Source organism: Rhodnius prolixus, unplaced genomic scaffold (assembly GCF_049639745.1).
Source record: "Rhodnius prolixus isolate KJV_2025 unplaced genomic scaffold, Rpr scaffold_8, whole genome shotgun sequence".
NCBI classification, from domain to species: Eukaryota; Metazoa; Arthropoda; class Insecta; order Hemiptera; family Reduviidae; genus Rhodnius; species Rhodnius prolixus.
This window is the reverse complement of record NW_027411593.1, coordinates 15,903,560-15,929,253: the sequence shown is the minus strand read 5'-3', so window position 1 is coordinate 15,929,253 and position 25,694 is coordinate 15,903,560. Positions and strand designations below refer to the sequence as shown.

At 35.4% G+C, this 25,694-nt stretch overlaps 1 protein-coding gene across 10 annotated transcripts in view; it reads left to right on the top strand.

Moving 5' to 3' along the window:
* LOC141450936 (uncharacterized) overlaps nucleotides 1–25,694 on the top strand; it is a 246,972-nt gene that overhangs the window by 142,018 nt on the left and 79,260 nt on the right. For 7 of the 10 annotated variants that reach the window (XR_012456444.1, XR_012456443.1, XR_012456445.1 and 4 more), the window contains exon 3: nucleotides 25,084–25,129. The exons of the other annotated variants lie outside the window; for them this stretch is intronic. Coding sequence is in view for 4 of the 7 variants with exons in the window: in XM_074121866.1 (XP_073977967.1) it covers nucleotides 25,084–25,129 (46 nt within the window). In the remaining 3 variants the exon portion in view is untranslated. The remainder of the gene's footprint in view (nucleotides 1–25,083; nucleotides 25,130–25,694) is intronic. 10 annotated transcript variants of the gene reach the window in all.

Genomic DNA, 25,694 nt, shown 5'->3' with positions numbered 1-25,694 from the left:
AAAATGAACTGTCGCACAGAGTTCTATGTCTCTCCCTATCTTCGGTGAACAAGAAAGTGTTAATAATTCAAAGAAGATGGAAGTTATGGGTGAAGAAGTGGTGGAAGCTTTCTATCTAAGTTTAGCCGAAGACAAATGAAGTTCTTCAACTGTCCTGTGTTCGAACCTTTATTAAAGATTTAAAAACTCTGCGGCCCCACTCACTTGTACTAGGAAGTTAACTTTACCACGCAGAAGCCGGATACCACTGCTACAAAATGCAACGTACAACAACATATGTACAGACATTCATTTATATATGTATAACGTAGAAAAGCTTGGTAGCTTTAGCAAAAGATTCCTGCTACCATGGCTTGCCTTTAGAACTTAACGAAGTCTACGCTTAAAGTGTTGAAGCTTTTTAACCCCAAAAAAGCCTACCAACACTATGCGATACTAGCGAAAGGTGTATGAAAGGGCTAAGAGTGGATGAGAGAGTTTTCGAAAAGGAAGTCAGTGTGTTTCAGGGAGAGAGATGGTGAGAGAAACCCCTTAACTTAGCCCACCCTAGCACAAGTTTCAGTTTTCTGTTTCGTCTCTTCATCTAAAAAACAACGTGCTTTTTGTGCAAACGCCCGTGTGGGCGGTACATGCTAAGCTAAGTAAACTTTGTTTTAAGGCTCCTGTAAAATATTAATAAAACCTCTATATCCACTCCTCCTGCTTCCCCCCCCCCCCGGCACTTTCCTTCTAGAAATCTCTGGGAACTAAGAGAAGAATTACGTTAAGGGTTTGTAACGGGGAGAGATTAACGATGAAGGAGGAATTACGTACGACAAACTATTTATTAAAAAGAGCGCGCTAGAAACAGTAAAGGAAGTAAGATCTGCCGGGAAGTGCGCGCACACCCTCTTTGTTCTTCTTGAAGAGGGTACGGGTGTGGCCAGCGGAGAAGAAGGAAAGTTTTTTGCTTGTAAGGATCAAGGAAACTGGGAGCCCCAATTTAATAACATCTCTCAAGCTTAGTACTTGTATAATACAGAAAAAACAAAATACCTGCAATGATTTTTATTATATATTTTTTTGGTAGATCATTATTAATATTTTACAATTAAAAATTTCCATCTTACACCACAGTAATTTTAAAAAATAATAAATTAAAACCAATTAATAATTTGGTTGAACAAGGCTTTCAATTTTAATGTGATATTTTTCTTTAACTTAGATTTAATGTGACAAATTAATTATATTTAGGATCGCAGCAATTTGTTATCCAACCTCAGTACCTCAAGTACTGACGTGCTGTTCAAATGAGTAAGTACAGTACAGTTTATTAATTATTTTTTGTTTTTTTTTTAGGAGCTTTAATATCTAAAGCCAATGGCGTCGTGAGCCCATTCCAGTTCTCCAGATTCTCAGTTTCCTTCTATAATTATTAAATTGTGTTTGGGAAAGAAGAAACCCCCGGAAAAACTATCCAAAGTCTAATGGCTTTCCCATGGTGAGAGTAGGGGGATAAATAAGGCTTTTAAATTGTACATATTAGCCACAAGTACACATCCTACATCAACTTCATACAAGTTACAGGCACACTTACATAAAATAGAATCCTGGGCAAAGAAGTGGCGGATTAAAATGAACCCACATAAATGCCAGCATGCCACGTTTACTCTCCGGTAGGGCTCCTGTCCACCTGTCCTCTTCAAAAGCAATCCTCTTCTTTGTACAGATCTGGTGCGCTATCTTGGGCTGTACATAGACAAAAGACTCATGTGGAACCCACAAACCAGACTTAAAAAACTTGCGAAACTGCTTTACAGACTACTTGGACGACGCTCTAAATTGCCCATTGAACTCAAACGCTTATTATACAGTACTATTCTCAAACCTATGTGGACTTACGGACTAGAGCTGTGGGGTTCAGCCAAACCTACAAACATACGGACTGTACAGACATTTCAGTCAAAACTCCTCCGACAGATAGCTGACGCTCCTTTCTACGGTGAATAACCTCATTCTTTACACCGACCTCAAAATCCCCTTGACCAACTCGCCAAGACGAAATATAAAAAATTCCATACTGCTCTCTCTTCTTGCTAAAATCCTCTTGAACAGTCTCTCGCCTCCTTTGACATCCCTAACAATACTCCTCGACGACTGAATCGCCAGTGGCCCCGCGACTTCCTTAAAGTCTGAAGAACTAAACGTCATTATTCTCCTATATCTCCTCTCTCCTACTCATATTCTCCTCTTCACATTCCCCTATCTCATACAGAGAGTGCTACCGCTGGGTAGCTTCTCTCCTCCTGCTCTTCCCGCACCAGTTCATCTTATTTACATCCCATTTGCTTATTGTATATATTTATACAGATTGTAAATTACAAAATAAATTTTAAAAAAAAATTGTAAAAAGTTGAACTAAACTAGACTTTTTCGTTCGATAAAACTAAACATTGGTACGTACGAGCTAGACAATATAGACAATAGACAATATAGCAAGCCCAAATTTGTCTTAACTGATGACTGTCTAGTGTATGTTTGGTGTTTTCTTAGCCTGGGATAATCGTAGCGACGCCCAAGATCACTGAACAACTCTACCAACTTTTTGGACATGTTTCTTAATTATTGTCACACCAAGAACCAGTTTCAAAGCTCTTAAAAACTTGAATGCTTAGATAAATAGCATTGTTTGCATCAATTGCATTGAAGAAGGATGTAAAGTCCATCAGCATTGATAGAGGTTGTCAGCAAATCAGTTTCCTGAAAGATCAAAGCTTTTTTTCTTAAATTAAAGTTACCTCATGATCCTCTACCAACCCAGCTTCAGATAATGAATATATTTCCAAAGTTTCCAAAAAATAGGTTACTGGAATGTTTAGTACAAATTGTTTAGATATTTCTTTTAGATTCGCCCAAAAAAAAAAAAATTCAGTGATTCGTGCAAATAAATAAATAAATGAATGGAATTCACTCACTGGCTTAAAAGGTATGATGAGCATAATTTCAATGTTGAGATGCTTTTCATCAATCAAGTGTCAAACAAATATAGGAAAATCAAATTTTCAGTGGTTCAAATTCTGATTTACAACTTCATTTTTTTAAAAATAAGAAATTATGATCTGCACTTCAGTTAGTTTCTCCTAAATCTTTGTATTTTGCGTAGAAATTGATTATAATAGTAGATCTGTTAGAATAGATCTACAGATTAGAATATAAAACAAGTTAAATTTATGGTTAGGCTCACGCTGCTGATAATATCGGTGATTAAGATATAGGACCTAAAATTGGGATGTTGTACTTGGCTAGAAACGTCATCATCTTTGACGTCTTCTCGGCCATCTTGGAAACGCTTGAACTATTCAAAAACTCGCGCACGTGATTAACATTCATCGCCATAAACTTCTTTTAATGAAAGGCAAATTTCAGTTGCGGTTTCACCAAGTTTCATGTGAAATTTCACGACAATTCGTTGCTCTACTACATGTGTAGTATCATGTTTCCGGCAAAACGAAACTAACACCTGTTTACACAAACGACAGTTCCGGTCAGACAGATTTCTCTAGAAACACGTGAGATGCTGCAATCGAAAGAGAAGGTTTTATGCTGCACAGCTGTCGGTCGTTAGGATTTGGCTTATGAATAGTTCTTCTAGTAGTAGCATCAGTCTCGTTATTTAATAGCCACATCTCGTATATCCATCTGCGTGTGTGTTTGTTTTGCATCTCTGAGCGGTTTTGGCGCTTTCATTTATCATGATTGAATGATTAATCAGCGTACTGGAATACTCAATCAGCAAGTTCAGAAATAGTAGAAATGTAGTAGGTAAATTCCCGGTTCCAAACTAATCAACCTCTGTTTATAGATGAAGGTCTCAAACCGTTTATATAAAATAAATCACAGATAATAAAATTGAGCATTTTTTAAAAAAGTAAATTCGTTTAATGGAAAATAATATTCTTCATTGCCAATTAGTTGATGTATTGGTGGATGTACAAGGTGGGGAAGTTGAGGTATATCTATTTGGTCAAAGAATACTTCTTATTTAAAGAAATTATAAAATTATATTTTGCATCAGCTATGTACATATTTGCATTCCAGAATAAGAACGTATAAACACGAACCCACATGAATACAGTAAATGATTCCCCGTATAACTTTATATAGCTGACTGACCTCTCCTACGGCAAGATGGCAGATATTCCCTGAAGAAGAGAGAGAGGTCCTGATTATCTCGCTCACTATCTCATTTAGTTTCTGTCTTCCACTTTCCACTCATCAAGCGATACGTTGCTGAAAATCTATTTGGTATGTATTGCATTTAAATGCAGATCCTGAAGTTTGTGTCAGTGACTTCATGATGTTTAGAGATATACTCGTATCTTATGCAGTGAAGAAACCCTTTACTTTACTAATTCTGACAATATGTCAAAGTCAAGGACTTCATTTATTTCTTCTTTTTCTTTTAAAAAAAAGTATCCTTACGTTTATAATATGCTAATCTATTCGCCGATAAAGCGAAAATTTCCTTCGTAATTGTTTATTCTAAACATGATTTAGTTAGTTCTGGATGAATGAAAACAAATATCTGGTGCCGAATACATCATACAACTTGTTCGCACTAAAATTTTGGATCTTCTAATGTATTCATTTTTATTCAACATATCAATCTCAAAGTATTGCAATTGTTCCAAAAATCTGAGCTTAAGATTTCAACGGAATTTCCACGTAAACCTTCTTTGAGTTACCTTCATTTCAATGAAAATGCTATTTTTTTAGTTATATCTTACATTATACGGGCCTCTTTTAGCACCACCTATGGTTACACTCCTTGCTGGGCATTGTGGTTTCACAAGACATCGCTACGTAATGGGACTCATCATATCCAGACCTTTTTGTAGGAGTTTCAGGGCAGGAACTGGAGGAGGTGGCTACCTTCTATTGATATTTGAATGCTTGGGATGTGAGACAGTTAAATTCAAGATCTTTGGCCAGGTAGCTGTGTCTAGAATTTGGGATGTTTCCCCTTTAGGTAACTATGTATTACAATAATTGATTTATTGCTCGGATTGGCTATTATTCAGCATTGAACTAGACCAATCTGGGTTTAATTATAATGCATTCCATATTAACACTACCTTATTTCTATCTTTCTTGTACTGGCTTTGAACTTGATAATTTTTAACTTATTTTAGATTTAAATTTTTCTTTATGGTAAAACTTAAAATATTTGTGGGTAATCAGAAAAATTGCACATAATTACGTTTAAAAAAATAATCAAAAAATGCAAAAAAAGTTCGTTTTTTTGTGGCTTAAAGGTACATGATTTATCTGCATAATAAGTCACAGATTAAAAATTCTTTCCATGCGCCACAAGCAGTAAATGTTAACTACATTAATTAAAAAGTTTGAAGGTAATATTTAAAATGTGAGTTTTTATTAATTTATATTTTTTATAAATTAATATTACATAGATGCGTATTGGTGACAGCTTGCACCAATGTTTTAATATTCTTAGTTAAGGCTCCATAATAATCTAATGATATAATGTTGGGAACTGAGTTATTTAGCTAGAAATCTTATTTTGCAATATGTAGTTAAAAGTTATCCAGGCGCTAACATTTATTTTTAACATTCGTTTTTTATTCCTGACACCCCAAAATCAATATTCCAATAAATATTTGATTAAAATTTCAAATAAAAGTGATTGATTTGTAAGATTTAGCTTGAATGAAAGTTAAACAAAAATAATTCAGTCTTTCGATGTGTCAAGGTAGGCCTAAATATGAATCCTCAGAAATTGTTCTTGAAGAGATGTGACTTAGGATGTGTCCAGCTGTCACAACCGTACGTTTTAACTTCTTGGGGGTACCTAATTAACAAAGAATACATACCCTCAATTAAAGTTGAAGTAACTATTTTAGAAAGTAGAATGAAGAGTAGGTGAACATCATACGACTCAACATTGTGTTTGTAGATTAGCAGAAGAGGAGACCTAGTTTCAAAAAATTTAGTCCTTGGAGAAGTCGGCCAGTTTAGAACTTAAGAGAACAGAGGGCGTCAAGTCTGGAGTATCCACTATTTACTCTATACTATAATACTACCAACAGCTGTATCATGAGGATCAGATACGTGTACAAAAGTATGCGCATGTTGCGAGAGACTCTGGAACACGTAACACGCATACGGACACAAAATATAATTAATATGGTGGTCAGTAATGACTGATCTTGTATAGAAAGTCCAATCAACCTTTTCTGTGTAGACTATAGTCTTAGTATAGTAGTGTGCGTGAAAGAGTGAGAAGGGGAATCCAATCTCGGGGAATATATTAAGTAGTAAGAGTACGCGCGGTGCGCTACAAGAAGTACACGGTGGGTTATAAAGGAGTGGCAAAGAAGTGGAAAACAAGTGGAAGAAGAAGAAGTAGAGGGAGGTTCCATCACGTAGCGGCTGGCGGTTTAGTGGAGATACCCAGATGCGATCTGCGGTAATTATATTACCAGAGAAGATAGAGAAAGAGAAGTTAGCTAATGGCCACCTCTGACCTCCTGTACAGTCTTCAGCCGGTAGGAAGCAAAGCGATCCGAACTCTCAATATACAGGTATTTGGATTTTCAAAACAAGAATTATTTATAATGACAATAATTTATTACTCAATATATACACATAATTTGCGCAATGTACAAGGTTATATGGCTTTAACTCCATTTATTTAATTCTCAACTGTCTGTTAGTAACAAGTAAATAAGTTATCATCTTATACATAAAGAGGTATGTTTTGAAATGAGTCCAGGCTAATCACAGGATTAAGTGGATGTCCTTTTTTATCATGCTATCAGGTGATCGCGAAGTCGTCGACTCTTCAGCCTTTGGGGAAGATTGTTTGGGTCAGTTTGAAATGAAATTTGGTGAGAAAGGATTGGATTCCGTACAATTCAAGTCTGAGTCAGTTCTTTTTCTAGTAGTTTTTGGCGATATCTCGGACTGTAATTCGTCAGCCTCTCATCTGGAATCCCCACACCCGGATTTAAGCAACAGGATCTTAACATACGCTACTGAATGATCAAAATGATTCTTCAAGCTAAGAGTTCTTTAAGTAATCAAAGGTAAGAAGATGGAGGCGACAAGCTGATCTCACCTCAGAAGAAAGAAGTTTGTTTTTTAGGAGTTAGTAAGAAAAGTTTATTTCCATCTTAGCTTAAGCTTCCATAGATTCAAAAATATTGAAACTTTCTGCGATTCTCCATTTTTTGAGTTGAAGATTACCAGTAAGATCTCAAAACTGAAAATCTATACGAACTAATAGCAACATTACAAAAGCAAACTTCAGTTGTGGTTTAAGAAACCAGTAGTAACGGTCAGTAGTTACAGTTTTTTTTGAAAAACAAAGATTATAGTTAAATCTAGCCCCGTCAAAACTTAAAACAAATAATACTAAGCGTAAATTAATTCCAAATGAGTTAATTTTCTTATAATTGTGGTAGTTCAATCAGCAAACACGATCAATCACTTGAATAAAACACTAAAATCTGAAATAGCTTTACCAGTCATCGAGTTAGTGGCGAGACCCGCAAAGCTATGTATAGTAATACCGAGTACGATTCCCGGTCTAGGCCTTGGATTTTAATTAATGTTTAATAAGAGAAATTATTGTAAAGTACGACTGCTAGTTCCTAAGTCAATGACTACCTAATAGATAGTTGGATGTAAAGTTCGCTTGAAAAAGTAAGCAATATTTTTTTATTCATTGATATTATCCCATAGTAACACGCTTGTCTGTCGGAACCCTGGCCAGGTTTCAGATTTTCGTCAAGTTTAGTGCGAGACTAAGACAAATAAGTGAAGTCGAAATCTCTACAACAAACTGATTAATCCATCTGTGATGATGGCAATAAACATGCGCACTTCTATGGATTGAATCCAAAATATCCTTCCTCAAAAAGGGCCATTTTACTGAAATCCATGGTCCTCTCTTTTTGTGTACATTTTTAATTTTAAGTGGTACGTTAAAATATGAGATCATTATCGGCTGGTGCTTCAATTCTCTACGTTACAGTAAGCTGTAAGAAGCAGTTAGAAAGAGAGTATCAAGGGCCGGCTGCTGAATTTGAACCCGGGAAGATCGCGTGGAAATCCAATCTAAAAAAAAATCACAGTAGATCCAATTAGCCCACGATTTGGTCATTTAATTTTTTATTTTTGGTGGGTAGAGTAATGTGTTATGAACAAAATAACCTTAAGTAAAAAGTCCAAAACTGAAATAAACTTTATAAATTGTAATTGTATTCATTATGTGTGTCTTGTTTTTTATTACTTTGTGCAATTTTTATTACTTTGCTCTTTAACTAATGGATTATTGCATTTAGGTCGGATAAAATTAAATAAAAACGTCCATTTCTGTGTAATGAAGCTTGTTTGCAGAAGTTGTTGGATAGAATAGAGTTTTTTTTGTTCTCCCACAAGTAGACAGAATGTACAGGTTGTTGGGGAACAGTAAAGGTGGTAGATCTAGCCAGCCAAAACAGTGGCGTATCTTCTCCAACAGAGTATAAAGACAGTACTACTGGAGCTGGGACGAGATGGGTGATGATTCCCATGGAGCCGACCATCACGTACTACTCCTGGTAATGAGTGATACACCGGCACTGGACACAGTGCAGGGGCCACGTACTCTATTAAAGTACAAACTCCACTACACACCATTTGCCTGCAAAACTACATCAACTCGTTCTGTCTCAACACATGCTAGTATGGCTACCCAACAGACTACCTTACTTTTAGAAGTACCATCAAAACTTTGAACTACCAAACACGCTGGAACAACATATATTTCAAAACTAATTATTTCTTCCTTTCTCTTTTCTTCATTTTAGTTCGAATTTAAGTTTTCGTAAATTATCTTGTTTTTTTTGGTTGTAGTTTTTATTCACTAATTTACAGTTAGATTTCCTAGACTTTCTTCTGTTATCTACCAAGCTGTAACTTTGTACTTCCTGTTTTAGAAATGTGAAAGGATTTAGCGGAAATTGAACGAAGAAGAATAGGGAAAAGTATCACATGAAGAGAGCTTTAGTAAACTGAAATCGCAAAGTCGTTTTTGATGCATATATTTTGGAATCACATAATCTTGATAGCCGAAACAAGAATCAAATATCATGTTTTCTTTTAAAAGGTTCATCACTTTCATAAGCTGCCTCTTTCTTTGTAATTTTTTAATCAAATAAAAAAATAATATGAATCTATTATAGTATTACTAGCCGACGGGGCTTATCAGAGTGCAAAAACCCGTGACCAACAAGTTAAGTCCAAAAAAGAAAGTATAGTTTGCAGATAGCATTAGTAATTCTGCAAAATATCCAAGAGCTAGACTTAGAAATTCTTATTTAGTACGGCTGTCGGCGTAAAGAGGCATTTGGCGGCCCGCAGAGGTCAACATGCGGACGAGCAAGGTGTCTCTATGTTTAACGTGTACGTTAAGGCCAAACTGTTTTTTTTTTTTTTTTTTACATTGACGGTCTTCCACAGTAAAGTAAAATAAACCGTTACAGAATATAAAGTTTAGGGTAGCCTAAACAGAGAACCTGCCTAGGGGCAATTTAATCGCCTCCAGGTGTTACGTATCATCGCTCCTATATTCTTAACAAATATTAACTCTTATAAAATGCTTCAGGATGAAATAACTTCCTTTTGCAACAGAATGTACTCATTGAATGCAAAGATCTGGGGATGGACTTTAATGGCTGTTATGCACTTTTTTGAGCTCTACAATTTTGCTTCGTACCTATCATTTGGACAATCTAACAAAAATTTCAGAACATATTTTTTGTATAAAAAGCCATCCAGGTACAAGATCTACATTCTTTTGCTGGCAAGACCTAGGCATCCTATGGGGTTATGTATACGGCCGTCAACTTTTATAATAACCAGACCACAACGAGAAAATACCTAGTCTACATTTTTAAGAGCGTTTAAAATGTAAACCTATCTTTTTTTGTTTTTAAATTTTTTATTAGAATTCACAACTGTTGCAACAAGCAAATGTGATAACATATAATAATGTCATGAATATGGATAGGAGAAGGCACCCAGTGGTGACACTCCATTAACGTGCTCTTGCTATACTGCTCTCACAATAAGAGTAGATCACGAGAGTCCATCTTCTCTTCACTCTCCTTAGAGGGTTACCTGGTAATGTGGAGGAAGATAGGTGTTCTATGAGAGGATTAGGATGACGAGCTGCAGAGAAATTGAAATTTGAGAAAACGAGTTTTCTAACATTTTGTTACCGTTTTTCGCAAGAATTCTCGTTTTTAGCAAGATCTTTAAAGGGATTTTGAGATGATTAAGGATGGTGAGATTAGATACATAGAATAGAGGATTAACTAGTTTCCGAAGTATTTTTGATTGTAGTGTCTGGAGCAGTAGAGAGTTGGAACGCTAAGTAAATCCTCATACTTCAACCTACCTTTTTGAAGTAATTTTTGCTTATGTTATAATATTGAGGTGAACTTAATTAGTTAAGTAAAAAAAAAAAACTCATTTTACACGGCCGAATTAGTAAATAATCAAGTAATTTGAGATATTGTTAAAAGTTGGCTTTTGTGATGTATTGTCTATAACTGAGACGATGAGAAACCATCGACCTTATAACGGCCCAACCGGGCACAATGCAGCTAGCTACAAATAATAATAATGATGGTGTGATGTGGTATCGAACGTGAGCTACCAGTTCGAATCGAATTCACATCCATTGGTAGGTGACATTATCGTGTTATACTTGTACAAGTGAAGTAGCTAAGAATGATGACGTGCTGCTGAAAAATCAGTGCAGCCAACTACCTCTTGTTAGAACAAATCGTGACCGTGACATGGTCCATCTCTGTCACCCTGCCCTGGGCCTCAACCTCACCACTATTTGGGGTTCTCCAGCTACCCCTCCCCATCCTAAACTTCCAATACATAACATTGGCCACTTGTTGTTGAAAGTTGTTTTGTGTTTCGGGCCAAGAATTCTATCATACTGTCCACTTCTCTTTATCCCACTAACTTTTTATTGTCCACGTTCAACGCTTTTATATAAATGACGAAATATTGACACATCCATCGATTCGCCATACGCCACACTAAGGCCATCAATTCGTATCTATCACGAATCAACGCAATTGTTAGTGCAGTTCTTTGACTTTTCTTTTTTTTTATACTTTTTTTTTCTTTGTCAAGTATCTTTTAGATAAAGTTAGATGTGAAATATTTTACTTGGAAAAAGAGAGCCAAAAAATAATTGCATCGCATATAAATCTTCAAATTATTTACATGTGCCCGTTGGAAGTCCCATAATTAAAAATTGCACATGCAGTTAATGGTTTTTTAAATTAGATTATTTATCCTGCATCGAAGGATTATAGCTGGTTGGATGATTACTCAACAACGAACCTCATCATTACTACCATATTGGTACAGCTACAATGGCTAGGAGCTAGAGGGTACGGTACGAACGTTTTGTATAGAAATCTGTGCATCTTGTCCTGAACAGTAAACTCTCTTTCAGAATTTCTTGTTTACAACTCTTTCTATTGGAAGATCGATCTCCTTAAGACTTTTTCTTGTGACTTCACTTGAAACTTTTTCTTGCTACTAAACTGTTTTAGCTTAAGATCTCTCGAAGGCGCCAACCAAGCGTCGCTGAACATTTAAAAGGCTATTTAATCATTCAAAAATCAAGTATCTTCAATAATTATTCAATTCTAAAGCAATAAGAATGTAATTACATGAATAAATTTGAAAGTATTGGTAAATGGTAGTAAAGTAGAATTCATTGCTGCCTACAAGAAGAAATATGGTTTTCCTAGAAGTCCGTATTGGTTCCCTTAGAAGGAACATGATAGTCTGTTATTGCAAGTGCAGATTGATTGCAGTGTAATGTGTGATGAGCTAAAAAGTTCATCACCCCAAGCACTTTCGTAAGTTGCGCTCAACATTGCAGTCGCATTGTGTCAGTTTATAATTTCTAGAGCAGTTAGCAGGTGGTGTCAGGTATCCTAAGTCCCCTGGTATCTATTGTGGCCAATATTCCTTGAAATGTATCTTTGTTATAAATTAAGTGAGGTTTATGAAACTAATACTTGGATTTCTTTTACAATTTGATTTATTGAAACACAATAAGAACAGCGACAATAGAAAATGAAAAAGAAATTGTCTTAAAAGCCTATAGAATATGAAATGAATTAATGAAACTTTGAGATAAACAAAAATAAGAAAACTAACCAGCACTGAGACAGTTAGGAAGTCCGAAAATGGCAGAGCTCAGGGTATTATTCATTGTTATCTAGTGGGAGTTCCATTGAGATTCAGAATGTCTTCAGTACAGTTAGTAGTTGGATGAATGGACGCTAGAAGAACGTGGGGTCATGCACTGCTCTCTAGACACTGGAGAGAGATCAACATATATTTACGTATCTTCTTCTCTTTTTAGAGTATACTCTTATTCTTTTTTGAGTAGCCTCTACGTACAGCATATTAGTGTGTGCGTGTATGATTTTTGCTCTGGACCACTACTGGAGGCCGCCTGGGACGTGTCATTGGAAATTACATAGATCTAGCTGGTAAAGGAGAAGGGGCCTCCTAGGAGATTGACTTCTTCTAGACTGGGAGCTCTGATTATAGATGCCGCTGACGGTTAACACTTCCTACCACATTTCAGACTCTCTCCTACCCGTCCAAGATAATGACATATCTTACCTTACGTAGTAATATTCTCCAGATGCCCTCCTACATTGCAGAGATAATTCTATGGTATACTAGATTCTAGATTTTTAAAAGATATCAAACAGGGTTTTTTTTAGTAATGAATAATGGGTAAAGCAAATACCCATTTCGGATTTTTAATAAATTTTCTATAGAAGCTTATTTACGAAGGCTCTTTTTGCAACAGTCTTTAATACAATTTTTATGACACTTAATGTAACATTTATGTAGTTCCAATACAGAGACAAAGCTCTTAATGTACTTCAATTACGATGATCTTGTCCAAAGGGGCATCCCCGCTTAACAATAACCCTGCATAGTGGCCTGCTGAGATGGTGGAAACGTAAACTTTAGCTGAAACTCTTAATGCAATTTCGTGTCGAAAGATGGATATCTGAATAGTATGTCGTATGTTCGATTCCAAGGATACAGGCTCCTTCTCTCAGGAAGTAGTACCTCAAGAAGGCTGACTAGGACCGAACTTTTTGTTCTTTCCCTAAATGCCTGCTTAGTTACCAGGTGTAGAAGCCGAATACATCCACTCACGGGGGCCCTTTTGCGGTAGAGGATGTCTGGCACTAGAGAGAGTTATTGTCTACTTGCTGGCTATCAGCTTCCTTTTTGATTTCCAAGAAAGTTTGTGTACAAATTTCACTCAATCTGGGAGAAACCATACTTTGTAAACCTGGTGAGAAGTTGTAGAATTTCGGTGCGTTGCAGTAGGAAATGTTTATCCTGCCTAACAATCCTCAAGTTTATCTGGAGCCACTCCAAAGTTTCTGGGTACTTACCTGATGTAGGAGTGGAAATAAGATTATATAGAATCATCTTTCCCCTTAATTTGTTAGTGTCTTTCGGAAAAATCCAAAGAAAGGTATTGGAGAGGAGGTTGGGACTAGCCACAGGGAACGTTTTCCCTAACTACTGGCTCTCACTGCTTAAGACTAGAACTTAACTAGGGAATCTGGGCGAGCTATTCACCACCTGAGCTTTAAAACTGATCTGTTTAAACATGGCGTAAAGGACAACGAAAAATCCCTACAAAATAATTTTAGAAATAGGAAATTTATCTAAAATGAAATATTGTAAATATATCCACGTTGACCGTAAAGAACCTCACCAGAGTACGTTATTTTGTCGTCTTATACTTTATAAGAACCCTTAGAAATTAGATCTATAAGAATGTCGATTGATTTGATCAATAAACGTATGGCATTCAGGTACAATATATGGATACGTTTATATATATACACAGTAATAACAGTAATAATAAGAGATGAGATGCACTTCATACACTGTGGAAGCTTTCAGAAAAAGATTAAAGCCATTTACTTTAATTACAACAACATCATCGGAGCGAGAGGGAAGGAGAGGGGAGATCTCACAAAATGATGATGGGATATTTTTTAGTATACCGGCGACGTCACAACAACCTCTCCAGCAACTAATATGCACACAACATGTGTAAAAGGTCTCTATCTTGCCAAGGTAACCGCAAAAGCCTAGTGAATCGTTTTTGTTGCCCATACTACTACTGCCGGCTAGATAGTGTATAAAAGGCAACTATTACGAGTGTAATTTCCTTGTGAACAGACCGCCCGCTATGGGGTACGGTAGTACGTGAGCTGATAGGCTCTCCTACACTGGGGACGGTGAGCTAGAAGATCTGGTCGGGCAACTTTTGTCTCCTGGGAGACAGATGTTAATATAATTTTAGTTTTTTTCTTTTCCACTTTATAAAATGTCTAGAGTTTATTGCAATATCTCGTGAAATGGGATACATGGCTGAGCCCAGATTAGATTATTGCTGGTATTCCGTGTACCAGGTAGATTTCACCCTCTCTAATATTTTATTAATAATTATCTCGGGCTTGATTCAAGCATAGGATTCAATCACAATAGTTCCTAGATGACTTAGAAAGCCAAATGAGCTTTACCTTATGATTTCACGATTTTCTCACTTAAAATTGCACCATAAACGCAATTCGCAATCCAAAATTTGGTACCTAGGCCTATGCTTGATCAACAAATATATGACGTTTTATTTATATAAATATCTTTAAATCAAACCATTCACACAGACTTGAACATGCCTTTTGTGCAACACAAGTGGCTGAAACACGTCACAGAAAATTCCATCTTAACATTTAATCACATCACAATCCCACTTGTACAACATCTATCTTCCAGAACATTTCCAGACAACACGTCTTAGACATCTTAAAAGACAGTGGCCTCGCGATCTCCTCTCTGATGAAGAGAGTCAGTAGAATGTAGAATGTTATTGGAGTGTATGAAGCTGGGTAACTTCTCCACTTTGATATGTGTGAATGTTGATGTTACCCCTTGTTGCTTATAATGCAATGCAATGATTGTAACTAAATAAGTTATTAAATAGTAACTTCCATATGAAGAAATGTTATTCCAAATAAATTATTAATAATTTTCGGCAACAGTTTCAAATAAAAATTTGTATATCTACCAAAACTTGGTGAGGAAAAGATGAGTGATATTTTGATTTACAGTAAGAATTTACAGGTTCTACAATTCAGGAATTTTCTCAAAAATTCGATTTGATTATTTTCCACGATTAAGCATCCTCACACTTTGATCTGAACTTAATAAAAAAGTGTCCCCTTTATTTCTTTGATCTAGTTTGCGATTTTTTTTAAACAATTTTTTTATATTTGTTCGAATTCTAGATTATTGACGCATTATTAGATTTTCGTTACGGTTTGTATTCTATAACTGTAACACGGGACGTGATCTGACCCCTTTTCCCTACCTAACCTCAATTTTATTCAAACCAAATTGCAAATCTGTTTGTCTGAACGGTATACAATAATCACGAAGTTGAAGTTGTTTCATTAAATCCTAATGCAGTAGATTAAAACAAAAAGCTAATTATTAACTGTTTAAAAGAAGACATGGTCACTTGGTGAAGAACAATGGCAGTCAAATATGACAACTTGACGAACACATCTAATTTGCTCAACTTAGATAAAAAGAAAAGATAATGGTTTCCATTCTACAGAGCTAACTAACTTGTCACATTGTCTTTATTACCACTCTATTTATAGTCACATGTCCCGGATAAGAACGTTTAGATGCGCAAAATGTCAGAGCTAATTGTCACACCACTGGTAAATTGAGAACTACAAGGATTTTGTGAGACAGATAATTATCTTCACGTTTATAAAAAGAAGAACTTGACGCTTGAAAACTGTTATTGTAATTAATTAACAGGTGTAGTTTTAAGCCTTTGTTACATCATTTTGCTGTTAAATTAACTATGAGTTCGCGTTTAACTGCGTTAAACTTTTAGAGGAACTTCTGAAACTAGATGGAAATTTCAGATTAATAGCTAAGATGTATTTTTTTTGTTTATTTCGAACCCTAATTGACAATTAAGAATAAAGATACGCAGTCATTATTTTTCTCGTAGTATTGTAATGACTGATGAAGACAATTTCAACATGAGAATTTGTGCACAAGTGTCAAAGCCACTATCTCCCTAGTGACTAACCGCTCCTTAGTTAAAATTACGTTCTATAGTACAGGGTTGTTCACAGACATAAAACTGACAGAAATCCATACAATTTATTGTTAATTGCTTCAATGATCAATATTTATATATTTATTTTTTCACTTTATTTGTCATATTTACACCTACAACAAATGTTGCATCAAGTAAATTTGATGAAACTGGTTAAATTCTCATGAAAGACATGTAAGAGTTACCACCCATTGATGGAACTCTTTCTCAGTGGATTGCACTCACAACAGTAGGTCCCTAGGCCACCTCCGCTTCAAGCGACAAGGAGGATTGTCTGGAAGGTGTGGAGAGGAGAGTTGTTGGACGAGAAGATTAGGATGGAGAGCTAGGAGGCTGTGAAAGTTGCGGTAGCGAGACTTGATTAGATCAGTGACAAAAGGGATGTGGAGGTCAGTGTGAATGGTAAGGTTAGAAATGTAATTTGGAGCATTCAGGATTTTCCGTAAGGTTTTAGACTGTAGTGTCTGCAGGCGTTTGGAGTTAGAGGGTTTGGTTGAGCCCCATACTTCTGCTCCGTATGTCCATATGGGTCTTAACAGTGTCTTGTAAATTGTCAGTTTGTGATTCAAGTCGAGTTTGGATCTGCGGTCAAGTAGTCTAGGTAAGTAGCTTGTAGCGTCTGTTCACGTCTGGTCGTTCCAGTCGAGTATGCAGGTTCCACGTGAGTCTCTTGTCAATGTACAGTCCTAAGTATCGTACTACGTCAGCTGGAGGAATCGTTACACCGTTCAGTTGAATTGGTGGACTCGCAGATTTTCGTGGAGTAAACGTAATGTGCACTGATTTTTGTTCATTAATTTTTATTCTCCATTTTCGGAACCAGGTTTCGAGAAGCTTTAAGTGAGTTTGAATATTCTGACTGGCTTGGACCGGATCGGAGTGGGATGAAAGTATAGAGTATCATTAGCGAATGTTGAAACTATTGTGTTTTGGGATAGAGGTAAGTCAGCAGTGTATATTAGAAAAAGGAAAGGGCCTAGAATTATATCGTTATTAATAAAATAAAGTGAACTATTCAATCGTTTGCATAGCTAGCATCAACATGCTTATTCGAGAAACATTGTTAACCATTACTATTTGTAACACAGTATTGATAACACATTACTTTACCCACCAAAAATAAAAAATTAAATGACCAAATCGTGGGCTAATTGGATCTACTGTGATTTTTGTTTAGACTGGATTTCCACGCGATCTTCCCGGGTTCAAATTCAGCTGCCGGCCCTTGATACTCTCTTTCTAACTGCTTCTTACAGCTTACTGTAAAGCAGAGAAGTGAAGCACCAGCCGATAATGATCTTAGATTTTAACGTGCCTCTTAAAATTAAAAATCTACACAAAAAGAGTGGACCATGCATTTCAGTAAAATTGCCCTTTTTTGAAGAAGCATATTTTAGATTCAATTCATAGAAGTGCGCATGTTTATTGCCCATCATCACAGATGGATTAATCAGTTTGTTGTAGAAATTTCGACTTCACTAATTGTTTCTGTCTCGTACTAAACTTTAAGAAAAACTGAAACCTGGCCAGGGTTCCGACAGACAAGCGTGTTACTATGGGATAATGTCAAAGAATAAAAAATAATGCTTACTTTTTCAAGCGAACTTTACATCCAACTATCTATTAGGAAGTCATTGACTTAGGAACTAGCAGTCGTACTTTACTATAATTTCTCTCATTAAGCATTAATTAAAATCCAAGGCCTAGACCGGGAATCGTACTCGGTATTACTGTACATAGCTTTGCGGGTCTCGCCACTAACTCGATGAATGGTAAAGCTATTTCAGATTTTAGTGTTTTATTCAAGTAATTGATCCTGTTTGCTGATTGAACTAACACAATTATAAGAAAATTAACTCATTTGGAATTAATTTACGCTTAGTATTATTTGTTTTAAGTTTTGACGGGGCTAGATTGAACTATGATGTTTATTTTTCAAAAAAAACCTATAACTACTTACTGTTACTACTGGATTCTTAAACCACAACTAAATTTTACTTTGCAATGTTACTATTATTAGTTCGTATAGATTTTAGATTTTGAGATCTTCATTTTGAATCTCCAACTCAAAAAAAATGGAGAATCACAGAAAGTTTTAATATTTTTGAATCTTAAGGTAACATGGAAATAAACTTTTCTTACTAACTCCTAAAAAACAAACTTCTGTCTTCTGAGGTGAGATCAGCTTGTCGCCGCCATCTTCTATTTATCTTTGATTACTTGAAGAACTCTTAGCTTCCTCATGTTTTTGATAGGCCACAGAACTGGAGCCACTTTTTTTTTAATCGTCAATAGTCTGCATTGCCTCAACTAACGGGTAAAATAAGTGTCATAGCGAGGGAACCAAATGTTATTACAGCTCATTTTACAACCTTCCTAAATAGAGTTAGGTTACAATTCTCTAAAAAATTTATGTAGGAAAAGATACTACATAATTGCTGTTACATAAACTAATTTATACTTTAATTGCTTCCATTCGAAAGAGTCTTCGTCCATTTGGTCGAACTATAATAGTACTTCTTTTTTTCTTCTTTTTTTTTATGACTACTCTCGATTAAAGTCTATGATAGCATTCTATGGAGCATTCACTTCTCGTATGCGACCTTAATTTGATAACTGAATATAAAATGTCAATGACCTCTTGTATGGTCTTTAAGAACTCTGTCCTATGCACTCTGTCCCTATTATATTATTATTGGGACTAAAAAACAGGTGTAAACACATTTTTAATACACCTCAAAATGGCCAGAACAAAGTCCCCATACATTTTTTTAAAAATAATTATAATATGGGAAGTTCAGAGAAAATTTAGGAGAAATATTCGAAATAAAATCCCAGTAAAGGGGGATAAGAATCCCTTGAATAATGTATTACTTTCGGTAGTTTTGCGTTTTTTCATTAGTCATATTTGAGAAAACCTCCAAAATTATAGTAATTTTGAGATATTTTGTCCACATATAGACAGTTATTAACAGTGTCTTGTAAATTGTCAGTTTGTGATAGAAGGAAGAAAACCTTTTCTCGAATTCAGGGGACCACAAAATCAATATTACCGTTCAAAATTCGAAATCGCAAGATCTTTCCTTACTTACAATACTAAGAGGATGTAAAAATATAAAGGCAACTTGAGTTGAAGCTCTATGGTCCCCTTCATTGAGCTTATGCAATATTTCCCTTTGGCAATCCTTGATCTAGCTGTAGGGTCCAAGATGGATAACCGCTAGCTGCAAAATAGTGTGCCCGTTGAAAAGAAAAAAATTGCCAAGAAAGTATGCTGCAGATTAATGTTACAAATTTATATTTTTGTGACTTCATAATTACAGTAAGTTTTTCATCTGATTAGTTTTATGGTATAAACTCCTAAGGTTTTGTGCCCCACATGTACCATCTGTTCACTACCCTGGACTATTTACAATATAATAATTAATTCCATTCATTTAAATGACAAACCACATGACTATTTTATGTAGTGACTATGCAGATACATGTACCTCTGTCGTCTTTCAGTTAGTTGGTACAATATAAATTCTTTTATTTTTACTAATCACAGTCGCAAATACTTGCAATGCTGTTTGGGAAGAAGGCGCAGTTGATGTCAGCTTGGGTTGTATCTGTGTTGCTTGCATGTCTATGGAGAACGGTTGTAGATGTCGTCGACTAGAGTGGTAGTCTACAGAAGAAGAAGAGGAAGAGGAAGAAGAAAAAAAAAATGGTTTATTGTAGAACAGGTTAGCCAGTGGGTGGTACAGAGACCTGAGAAGTGTTGTTAGTGGTTGAAAACAAGACTAGCACCCAACGTACATACATCCTCGTACATTGTGGCGTTGTGCGAGAATGACTTGAGTTAAATAAGGGGACATGTAGGTGGTACCTAGATCTTGTCCTGATGTCCAAGCAATAAACTTTATTCACTCAGAGGATCAATTAAAACCTGTTTATTGATCCTGAGCACACACATATAGATTCTCCTACCTCATATTCTTCTCTGTTTTGAACACACTCACAATTATTTTGCTCTTCATGTTTGTAAAGTACATCGACCTTATTTGGTATTGCTAAGCATTCATGTCACTTACTTCCCCGCAGATGTCCGAAAGTTTATTAAATTCTGTCGAAACCTTAGTAAATTTAGACTAAATTGACTAAAATTTGTTGTGATTGCTATCAGATTTCTTCATGACGTTCTCAAAGGTTACATGAAGAAAGGAGGGCTTGAACTTGATGGCATTGTGCGAGATCGACTTGTAGGTCATTCCCTACAACATTCTGACCAGGCGCAGGCCACTGCTGGCCTCTGAATCTAAAGAGCCCCATTTTGATACTGTTTAAAAAAAAGATTTGATACTTGGTGTCCCAAAATCTATATTTCATATTGATTTTAATATTCGTTTTTACTCTGTCTGTGTTCAAATTGAATGTCTTCAAGCAATATAGCCTCTCTTCTTTAGAGTGGGTGCAGACTTATATCCACTAGTCATTTTTTTGGGAGATGATCTAGTGTGGTCTAAACATGCCAGAGATCTCCTACTACAGCCTAGCGTTTTCTCACCTACCCCTGTACACAGACTACACGGGTGCTCTAAGACTTCCGCAACCGGGGGCCAGACGTAAGTAGACTTCCCAAGAGTCCTCCCATATCAATCCGAAATTTGGTAGCAAGCACGAGTATCTCGTATCTCAGACTAGAAATCGGCCTTTCTAAATACTAGTTCTCGCTAATTATACATATCAACACCAAGCTTCGGAAATAAAGTGAGAAACTTTACAATCTCACAATATCAAATTTGATGCTATTCAGATGTAAACATAATTGTTGTTAATGGTTATAATGTTTAAAGACTTACTATTGATAGCTAGACGAATAAACTCGTTGCACAGAGTGGAAGATATCGTTTTCCTCTTGTAAGTTAAAGGTTCGGTAAATATTTTTATTTTTTATACTTTTTTGAAAAAAAAAAAAAAGGAAACCGGTCCTCCATGCTGGAGGGTTATAATGTAAGCCGAGTGCGCTTAGTGGTAGTAACAAGGGAGGAGTCCAGAACACAGTTAGGGCCACATTTCTAATAGATGGGGTCATTCCGATTTATGCTCCCCTAGCGGCGCTAATCCTCCCGCGACTCCCCTTGCCCCTGGAGCCGCTCCATCTAGTAAGGTGTACAGTGTGTGGTGTTGCACATTGCGACTGCCCAGCAAAGGTCATCCAGCCTCCATCTCACTCGTTGCACCCATCCTCTGTGCTTGTGTTTATGAACTCCTTCAGTCCTTACAAACATTTTACCTATCCCCAGTCTTTACTTCTAACAAATATCAATTATCTCTTTTGAAATTAGTTTCTGCCCTCGTCTAAAGCATATTTCACATGAGCCAACGTAGACCGCGCTGTGCCATTATAATACTCTTCTCTCTCTATCAGCCTGACACTTCTTTAACATGCGCACAAGAACCTATTTCAACTATGTAATTACATGCAGTTTGTTGAACATTAAACTATCATTATTTTACTTTTATTAAGCGTATTTTTTGCTATTTTTATTTAATGTCAATTTGTATCAACATATCTCTTCCTTCCTGAACCTGATGGCGGCTGCTTGGATCCCAAAATAAGCGACCTTAAGTGGTGCTTTGAAATCTCCCGTGGCTAGAGGCGCTACATAAACTTTAAATTCAGCTAATGATATTCTATAGAGAGCGCGGCCTTCTCTTTAATTTAGCTACCATTGGTTATTCTAAAATGTATAATGTAACTTTCTATTTACACAAATCTGGTGTGACTTACTTACGAAACTTTCTCTTACTAAATAGAAATTAATTGTCTAACTTTCTTGTAACGTTACAGTATACTTAATGTACAAATTCGTAGTTGGTCTGCCATAAATTAAATCAAGTGTAACTAACTGTATGTGACTAAATACATACCCCAGCTTCGTCCATACATTGGAGAGCACTGATTTTAGATTTTTAACCTGTACTCCTCAAGATTCTCTTGATTTATTTTGTTTCTATTTTGAAAAATGTTTAAAGCAAAAGATTGAAATGTAACCTGGAAGATCATCAGTTTCCATTACAAATCTTTGTATCACATTTTGGGAAAATTCCAAACAAATTTGAAAAACTGTTCTGGAAATTACCCAATTTTCTTCTTAGTATTTTAAGAAGGAATAGTAAAAACAAAAGAAAAGTAATGTCTATTTTTATCTCTATTTACATATGTGGAAGTAGGGATTGGAAAAGAATTAGGAACTAAAAGTATTCCTGTAAGATAGGATTTAAAAGAAGTATTTAAGATCCAGTTTGTGATGGACTCAAAGGCATACTCGTATTTAGTTTAGACAGAGAAAGGTAGAAGCAACTTCTCGTACATCTATAAGCAGGAGACGAGGAATATGTTAAAAAAAATAAAAGACACTTCAGGGGAAAATGTAAAGCTGTACTTAAATTATTGCTAGTTTACAATCAAACTTAAGTGTGTAAATTTTGAACCTATTGAGTGGTTTAAGTGTAACAATTCGATTAGGAATTTTTTTGAAGATATGTAATTAAAGCAATCTACTGTAGTCGGAAATTTATTAATAATTGGGTAATTAATAACCTTTTGTCCTTCTAAAATTGAAAACTATTTTTGGAAATTCAATTCAAAGGAAAGTTTATTGGAAGGTTGTAACAGTTAATTAAGCATATTCATCCTGTGTGATTAACAATCTTTAAAACGCAAACACATCAAATTTGGTGAACCAGTTGTATGTACGGCATCTTATTCGTTTACATAAGTGAATTGCATCAACAATATAATTGTTATGTATAAGGTACAATAAAGATGGTTCTTCAGCTGGAAAACAAAAATTATTTTAATTGAATTTCTTTCACTAATCTTTGTTACATAATGGTTGAATATTTTTGTTTATTAAAGAAATTACATTCAAATTAATATGGGATTATATAAAAATTTAACGAACTGTAGCAATTTCAAGGGTGTTTGTCATATTTACATTTACAATTACGTCTAATTTCAAGGTGGTTTTTATTAGTAAGTTTATTTTATAGATTATTCAAATAGGTAGTTAACAAAAAACAAATAACCTGTGCGAATCAATGCACGTCTTTGTTTTTATATTCTATTAATAGACCAATCTGTGATCATTGGTTAGATAACAACTTCATCGAGTGTACTACAGTTAATATTAATCTTAGGATGGAAGATTTGCGAGGAATCGGTCAAATAAAAGAACTCGTCTCTTTGCCAACGTTTCGACAAATATATTGTCCTCTTCAGGGCGTGGCTATGCGGGTTGGTTGAGTTACAGAAACTGTAATATTAATATCCAAAACTCTCTTATAACACCGTGGGGTGGACTTGATATAACAGTTTTAGACCCCCTAGTATAACAAAATTATATTTATTAGGAAAATTATAATAGCCAAGCATGAGATTCGCCCCCGATCTACCATACTTAATTTGATTGTTAGACTGTTAGATTGTTAAATCACCTGAAATAAAAGGCAATTTCTGTACATTTCTCGTAAATATCCTCAAAGCATTTCAGTAATCCTGGATTTCATGGAAATATCCGAGCAATCTATTGGTAATCAGAGCGTCCCAATATTTACAGTGTATTGTGAACATTTTTGAAGCATTAAAATTGTCATTTCTGCAATATTTTCTCATTTCGAATCTTCATCAATAAATTCCCGAATGAAAATAAAAATCTAGAGAAGTGTCAATGATATGCCGGATAAGACTAATTTAGATTAAATGTCTAAATAAAAGATACATTTTTTAATGAGAATGTTTTTAATCAGCAATGGCCGTAGAAATACTTTTTGGTGAGCAAATAGTGATATTATTTCTCTAGCAATTCTACTTTGGTGCCATTTTATTAGAGGCTCCTTTTGGCTTATAAGTCGAAGGTAATTGTACAAACTGTATAGAGAACTTTAGAGTTTGGTTATAACCTAGACATCTTCCTAACCCAAAAGAAGGTTCTGCTGAAGGACACTAATATTACCAGAGACCAATAATCTCCAAAAGTATACTGCCTATCCCCACTGGCGTTAAACTCTTCTCGTTGTTATATAAGACCTGATGATTCTCTAAAACCTAGTCTAAACTTTAAACATTGTTTCTCAGCAATTTTTTTGAAACATTTAGCTTCTTGTTGCACAACTAGTCACATCTAATATTTCACAGTTGTTGCGCTCCACAAACAGTCATGTTTCTTGTTTTACGTCTAAAATTGGGAACATGAGTAACAATAAAACACAGTTTAGGCAATCTGTAAAAGAGCTTGTATGTTTGTAAACACTTTACTAGGGCCGGTGAACAAGAAAGTTGACACAATTTCCAGGCGAGAGAAAATTGTAAAACTGGTCGAAAATGTCCATTCCACACCTTGTTCTTGAGATGTCACTTGTAGTGAGCATAATGGCAGTCAAATTCTTTTAGAACAAAAATAATAATAATAATAGTAATGGACTCTAAAAAAGAATAGAATTTCTCTGAAAAATGGAGAACAGTTTTCACTTTCTGCTTTGAAGCAACAAAGACATATTGTTAGCCCAAATTTCTGCAATAACTTCTACAGTGGACATGAATACTTTAAACACTGAGTGAAATCTATACACAGGCCACATACTGTTTCACTACAATGTTTTGCAACTGTTTATATGAATTGTTGTACGTATAGTTCAATTTTGTTGAGAAATAATGTTTAAAGTCTGGACCAGCCTCTTAAAGATTAATTTTAATTTCATTTTATTAATAAAGTGTAAAACAAATAAAAAGATTTCAAATGTACGTCATTGTTTAGGGCTGCGCAATACCAGAAACGTGACTATCTACCTGGAAGAAGAAAGGTACGTAAATTCAGATCTTTTTTGGGGATTCTCATAGGGAGGGGCTCTGCCCCCTTTTTAAGTAACCAATTGGGTTACTTAAAATTGTAATTTTTTTTTTTTAAATATTGTCATGCTGCACCAGGGTTGAATTCAAAACAGTACTTAGTGTCTCCCCTCTATGAAAACTAATTGGTTAATATCTCTGAAATTTGGTTTTAGAGTGACTAAATTTTGATTTCCTTGGAAATAATGCCCTTATTTCACCACTAAATGACAGTAAATGTCTTTAATTATGCAGAAAAATGTTCTGACTTAACGGATGTGGTATATTTTCTACCGAATAAGAGACTTTTAAAAATGTGGTATTTACTAAATTAGTCTGTGTTAAATAGGGTTAATAAAATAACCCTAATAAATAGGGTTCTTCCAACACCTTGATACAATCACGTCGATAGAAAGAATGCAAAAGTTCGCTGACTAGTTTTAAGTGAAAACTGCGTCACCACAAGCCAAGAAGGTTACAATGTTCTCTTCATATAACCTAAAAACCCTAAACCACATATTTGTAGTGTAAATACGATTT